The sequence below is a fragment of the Formica exsecta genome, unplaced genomic scaffold, assembly GCF_003651465.1.
Source record: "Formica exsecta isolate Colony F162 unplaced genomic scaffold, ASM365146v1 scaffold247, whole genome shotgun sequence".
Lineage (NCBI taxonomy): Eukaryota > Metazoa > Arthropoda > Insecta > Hymenoptera > Formicidae > Formica > Formica exsecta.
In genome coordinates this window covers 873,762-880,107 of record NW_021849743.1, presented here as the reverse complement: position 1 = coordinate 880,107, position 6,346 = coordinate 873,762, and the positions used below count along the sequence as shown (strand labels likewise).

At 29.4% G+C, this 6,346-nt stretch overlaps 1 protein-coding gene across 4 annotated transcripts in view; it reads left to right on the top strand.

The window, feature by feature from the left end:
- LOC115236395 (1-acylglycerol-3-phosphate O-acyltransferase Pnpla3-like) overlaps positions 1-5,924 on the top strand; it is a 14,535-nt gene extending 8,611 nt beyond the window's left edge. For 3 of the 4 annotated variants that reach the window (XM_029808814.1, XM_029808813.1, XM_029808812.1), the window contains exons 3-13: positions 1,105-1,217; positions 1,291-1,410; positions 1,690-1,878; positions 2,022-2,105; positions 2,194-2,370; positions 2,588-2,763; positions 4,118-4,275; positions 4,479-4,566; positions 4,641-4,737; positions 4,822-5,020; positions 5,304-5,924. In XM_029808814.1, coding sequence (XP_029664674.1) covers positions 1,105-1,217; positions 1,291-1,410; positions 1,690-1,878; positions 2,022-2,105; positions 2,194-2,370; positions 2,588-2,763; positions 4,118-4,275; positions 4,479-4,566; positions 4,641-4,737; positions 4,822-5,020; positions 5,304-5,509 — 1,607 coding nt within the window. In that variant the 3' untranslated portion in view covers positions 5,510-5,924. The other variant, XM_029808815.1, reaches the window with a different exon arrangement.
- The last annotated feature ends 422 nt before the right edge of the window (positions 5,925-6,346 follow it).

The window sequence follows — 6,346 nt, the reverse complement described above, 5'->3', positions numbered from 1 at the left end:
CGGAAGACAGCAACAACGATATTTTTTTTTCTCTCTTCCTATCGCTCTTTTTTTCTGACGTACACTCGTTTCTAATTTTATTTTGGAGCAAATGCCAAATAGATAGAAAGGAAGATAGCGCGTTATCGTTGCTGAATAAATTTAATAGACACACATCTATCTTTATTTATTGACTCATTACAGATATGATATACGATAACGTCATTGGCATACTTGTTTCGAAAAACAGCATTCTTTGTATAATCTTCGAATATTTCGCAACATTGTCTCTTCACCAAAATGGAAGACGTTGCTTCTAGTAATTTTGCATATTTTTAGCTATTTTAATTTTATTTTGGGGCATTATTTTTTTATAAATTAATTCTTTAAAATCAGTTTTCAATTATTATATTGATTGGATATGTTTTCTAAATATATATTATCAATGATATTCTATTAAAAAGTCTCCTATTAAAAAGTTATTCAGAAAGATTAACAAATGGAGCTGAAATAGATAGCATATTTTATTAGTGATATTGATCGTCAAAAGAATGAATCATATAATTCGCATTACGATGTTCATATATTTTTTATGCTTATCTAATAAACAGATGGATTCTGAAAATATGCTCTCAATAAAGACTAATTAATCTCTGGAAAATACGATGCTTTATAAATACTTGTACTAATAAAAATATATATATAAGAACATATAGTTGGAATATAATTTCTAAAACTTTGAATATGATTTTTTCAAAATCCTTTTTATTTACTTGACGCTTTATCGATAAGCACTGCTAACATTATCTTATAAATATCTTATCGATCTTAATCTTGCATTGAGTGTTCCCTTTTCCAGATTTATTAAAAATTACATTTCGATCATTGAATTAAATATGCGGGTAAACATTTACATATAAAATCGACTTTGTTAAATTTGGAATTTAATAATTAATAAAACTTGTCTCTTTGTGTGCTTACAAGTTTTATCACCATGGAATAAATCTGTTGCCAGCGATCGAATGTTAGCTACATTAGTGATTTACGAATATTTTAACAATCTCAATTAGCCTTGCTTCGATTCGTTCACATGATCGTTTTGTTATTTCTTTTTTTTTTTTTCAGGAGAGGTGATTAGCAATGTATTACGTCTGGCAGGCGAAGCGCGACAACACACGCTCGGACCGTTCAGTCCATCCTTCGATGTACAACACTTTCTGTTGGAGAACTTGCGAAAAGTAAGAACAAGAAGATTATTAAAATCTCTTGTTGTTATAATATAATACAAAACGGATGTTGTTTTTATTTTAGTTTCTACCGGACGATGCTCATATTCGTGTAAATGGCAAATTGCACATCTCTTTGACGAGAGTATATGACGGGAAGAATGTGATCGTCTCGCAATTCGATTCCAAGGAAGACTTAATGCAAGTAAGAAAATTCAGCTATTATTTGTATTATAGTAATTCGTGCTGCTGTAACAAAAGATCTAAACTAGACGGTTTGATAATAAGCTTATCGTATTTGTTAGATAAATTTTTCAAACAAAATATTACTCAACTAAAAATAATTTTTATTATTTGGGAAATTTTATCAATTGATTGTAAATCGATTTTTTTTTTATATAAATTGTAATAATCTCAAGGGGACCGTTTATATCTAAAAATTTTCACTATTTTATATTTAATATTTTCTTTTTTTTTTGTACAGGCTCTACTAGCTACTTCGTTTGTACCGTTCTTTTCCGGTTTGCTGCCACCGCGATTTCACGGCATCAGATACATGGACGGTGGTTTCAGCGATAATCTTCCTACGCTTGACGAAAATACTATTACCGTTAGTCCATTCTGCGGCGAAAACGATATCTGCCCCAGGGATATCTCGTCTCAACTTTTTCATGTACGTACTCGCCGCTTACGCGTGTTAATAAATTAATTTTTTTCTTAAAAAAAAATTCTGACGGTACGTGCAATCATGTTAATGATAATCATATCTCTGTTTGATTATCTCGATTTTAATTATTGCTCGTCTGTATTTTGTAGGTCAATCTTGCCAATACAAGCATAGAGCTCTCTAGACAAAATATATACAGGTTCACGAAAATACTTTTTCCGCCAAAAACAGAGGTAAAACCAAAACCTTAGCTGTACTCTTTGATATTACAATTATCTTAAATGTAACGAATATAATTTTACATTCTTTTGAACTTTATAGACTCTCTCGAATATGTGTAAGCAAGGATTCGATGATGCATTGAGGTTTTTACATCGTAACAATATGCTAAACTGCACGAGATGTCTCGCGGTACAATCGACGTATACAGTCCAGGAAACAATCGATGATAGCATGGAATATGACCCGGAATGTCTAGAATGTAAGATGCATAGACAGGTAAGGCTCACAATGTGATAATATTTTTAATCAATAATATCATTCACTCTATATATTATTTGTATCGAAATTTAAATTCAATTTTATCCATTTTAATCAATGTTAATCAATCTTAAATTTTTGTATTCTTTTGATTTTGATAATTTTTTTTTATTATTGATTTTATTTTTATATTATTATGTACATATATGCATAAGAAAACTTATATTATTTTTAGGAAGCATTGGTAGCTAATTTGCCTGAGACTGTTATGACGATATTCCAAGATGCCATAGATTCCGCCAATAAGGGACTTGTTAATTGGCTGTTCAAACACCGTAGTATGAAACTTTTATCATTGTTGAGTTTGCCTTGCACGATACCGGCAGATGTAATGTACGCCACCATCACAAAGTAAGTAACTATTTAAATATGTATTATGTATGTATACATAAATGCATCCGCTTAACGAAGTACATACACGAAACAATTTAGCTTTTAAGGCGCGCGCGCGTTTGTAATCTAATATTATATTAATTTTAGATCTAATATAGATGTTGCATGCCATTTCGTTTGCGATCAAAAATTTATTTTAATGAATTAATATTTTTTATTAATAAATATAACAATTAAATTTTATATAAGTTTACTATTCTTTAAAAAAGCTTATTAATTTTAAGTTTTACTATCTTTTATTTCACTGCATGAGTTACAGTGTGTGTGTGTTGGGTTGAACGGAAAATTCGTTCCGTTTTTTACTAAGAGATGAAGACCGAAAAAACGGCACGAACTTTCCGTTCAACCCAATACAATAACTTTGATCTCATTTGAAAGATAATTTAATTCTCTACAACTTTTGTTTCGGTACTTTTTGTTAAAAGACGCATACTTTCCCTGATATTTGTAAAAATGTAAAAAATAACCGTGATTTCAGAGGTTTTTGGGCGCTAACTTTTTAAGGAAGCATTTTACGACCCATGTTTATAGGAAATTTTTTGTTCGGTATTAAATTATCTTTCAAATGAGATCAAAATGATTGTAGTTCGCTCCATAGGTTTTGAAATAAACCAGTTTATAACCAATTTGAAATGTACCGAAAAATGTTTTTTCGGCTATGGACGGTTTTTCGAAAACCTATGGAACGAACTATTGTATATTGCATGCCATACATTCAATTAATCAAGGTGCAATTTCACAAACCATGATTATTGCTTGTGATATTGTGTATTTACCATCATGCATGTCGTTGGTAGTCTGATTGGTAACAAGATAGAAACTCGCACTTTGGAATACAAAGTAGTCGGAAATGTTCTACATATCCCGCAACGAGCACTTACTCACCCTAAGCATTTAACACGCTCCCGGTAAGCATATCAAATTCTCAGGCTTAATGTTTTCTTTATCTTGTAATGCACCGTGTGTTCACGAAATTTTCTTTTTCGTCAAAAAGTATGTGTTGCCTGAAATTTTATTTTTAATCGTAGATATATTTTGTCGCATTGCCACTTATATATAAATTTTTATTCACTCATGAAAAAAATACTATAATAAGAATTCTTAAATGATTTGCGATTTTACTTTGCAAATAAAGGTGCGAAAGATTGTAGAATATTTCTAAAGTATGTAAATAAAAATTGAACAAAATACGTAAATGGGAATATTTTCGCAGACGAGAGATTTGTTTTTGTAATAATTATATAATATTTCAAAATAACTTTTATTTTGTATGCATATATAATTAACGAAAAATGTGTTTTTTCTATTTCAGATTTATTATGAGTGTTCCGAAACTGAGAAATAATCTAGTGGAATTAACTAAATTTTTCTTAGAACAATTAAGTATAATGTTTCCAAAGATCAACATCTATGTTCAGCCATTGCCTCAAACTATCAAGTGTCATTTCAACATTATGGAATATGATCCGAGTAAGTATATTTTAGATTTTTAATAATCTGAGAGAGAGAAAGAGAGAATTTTAAAACTATAATATATGTGATACAATATATTAGGCACGCATAATATATGAAACATAAAATATGTAAAAGTTGATATTGCTTAAAGTGCAAGTGAATTAATTTATTATGCATTGGCAGAGTAATTCTCAATCAATATTCTCAAATTTTTTCAGATATTTATAATGTAGAGAATATAGAGGAGGCAGATATTTTATATAAAAAACAAAAAAATCTGAATTTGTCTGTCCAATACAACGAACGGTAAGTAACAGATAATTGCATTGGGTTATATTTTGATTGTATGATGTCATCATTATTAACATATTATGTTTTAGGCAACCATCATGGACAGACTCGAGCAAATCGAGTTGTGTAATAAATATGGATGATCTCACACAAACAGTGGATGATACTTTGGAAAATATTTTCCAAGTATGTATTCAACAATAAGTGTATTAAAATATATTTAAAATATATGATTTAAAAGATTAAATTTCATAAATCGCATCAATATAGGCAAATACAGATCAAAATGCTGTACTAGCGTATTATTATATGGACGATAACAACAAAGTGCAAGTGACAGAGATCTTCGATGTAACTGATTCAGAATCGCATACTATGCTTTCTGTAGACGAAATTGATACCAATAGAAGACTTCAATTTGACGACTGGGATGAACCTACATGGCTATCTCAACATACGTTCAATGATGGTAAATTATTTGGTTTTTTTCCATAAAACCTACGAGATCAATTTATGATCAATATTTTAACTAAAGTTGCAAATTCTCTTTTTTACTTTTTCATGTGCTTTCTTGTTCTAAGATAATCTCATGGAAAATGTAAATAGTAGAGATGATAAAGAGCAACACAGGAGAAGAAGCTTAGTTTAGAGGAAAATAGTTGATTTAGGAAATCAACTATAGAGAAAGTCCTTGAATGAAGAATATTAGTTTAAAAAGATGGATTGTATGAACGTATAAACGTTTATTGCAGTGGTTACTGAGTCTCTTTACACCGATGGAAATCAAGAAAATACGGAAAATTTATCGGATGCATCATTAGAAGACGAGATATTAAATAGCGCAAATATATTCTCCGATCCGGAAAGTGAATGGGAAATGGAAAAGGAGCAAGAAGAAACGCCCAAATCTCCGGACAGTCGACCGGAAGTAGATCAACCATCCACGAGTTTGTTATAAAAATTATTCTCTAATAGCCTGCTATTGTTACCACAGAAATAAGAAATAATAATTGCAAGTGTAGGTTTTTGAATGATATATTGTGATATATGCTCTACTTATTTAACCATGAATAAGAATAGGAGATATTTAAAAAGATATATTCGAATATTATGCACAAACATACGAAAAAATAACGAAAGATGCTCTATTTAAGAGCACTATTTTATAAAATTTATATTCTTGTAAGATATATAATTGAGATATAGTGTTGATGCATATAAGCTCATACTTACAATATTATGTACATACATGTCAGTAAATATATGTCACCGCATTTAAATGTTAGTATGGCGTACAACAGTATTCTATTATAATCTAAGTTATTAACTTGGATTTAAAAATTTCGTTAATAATAAACGATTGTATAAGTTTATATTGTATAAGATCTTACACAAAGAGACTGATGCATTGGTGATTAAAGATAATATATTGAAATCATTGGTACTTTTAACCGATTTTTTTCGAAGAAATTTTGCTCGAAATCGATTTTCTTCGACAAAAAATCGAAGCAACTGTTGAGTTTTGTCAACTGTAGAGTATTCGAAGAACTAACGATTAAAGAAATAGTTGATTTTTGAGAAATTAAAATTCTGAAAAGAAAATAGATGACAGAAAATTATATTTTGTAGTGAATTTTAAGATATAATTTATCTCATATAATCTTTAACATTAAAGATTATAATGAGAGAGAAATGGTCCTTTTTCATAATAACTTGTTATCCTTGATTTTAAGGAAAGATCGTTTCCTTTCAAGTTATAGTTAGTTATAGTTTCCTTTCAAGTTATAATTAAAAG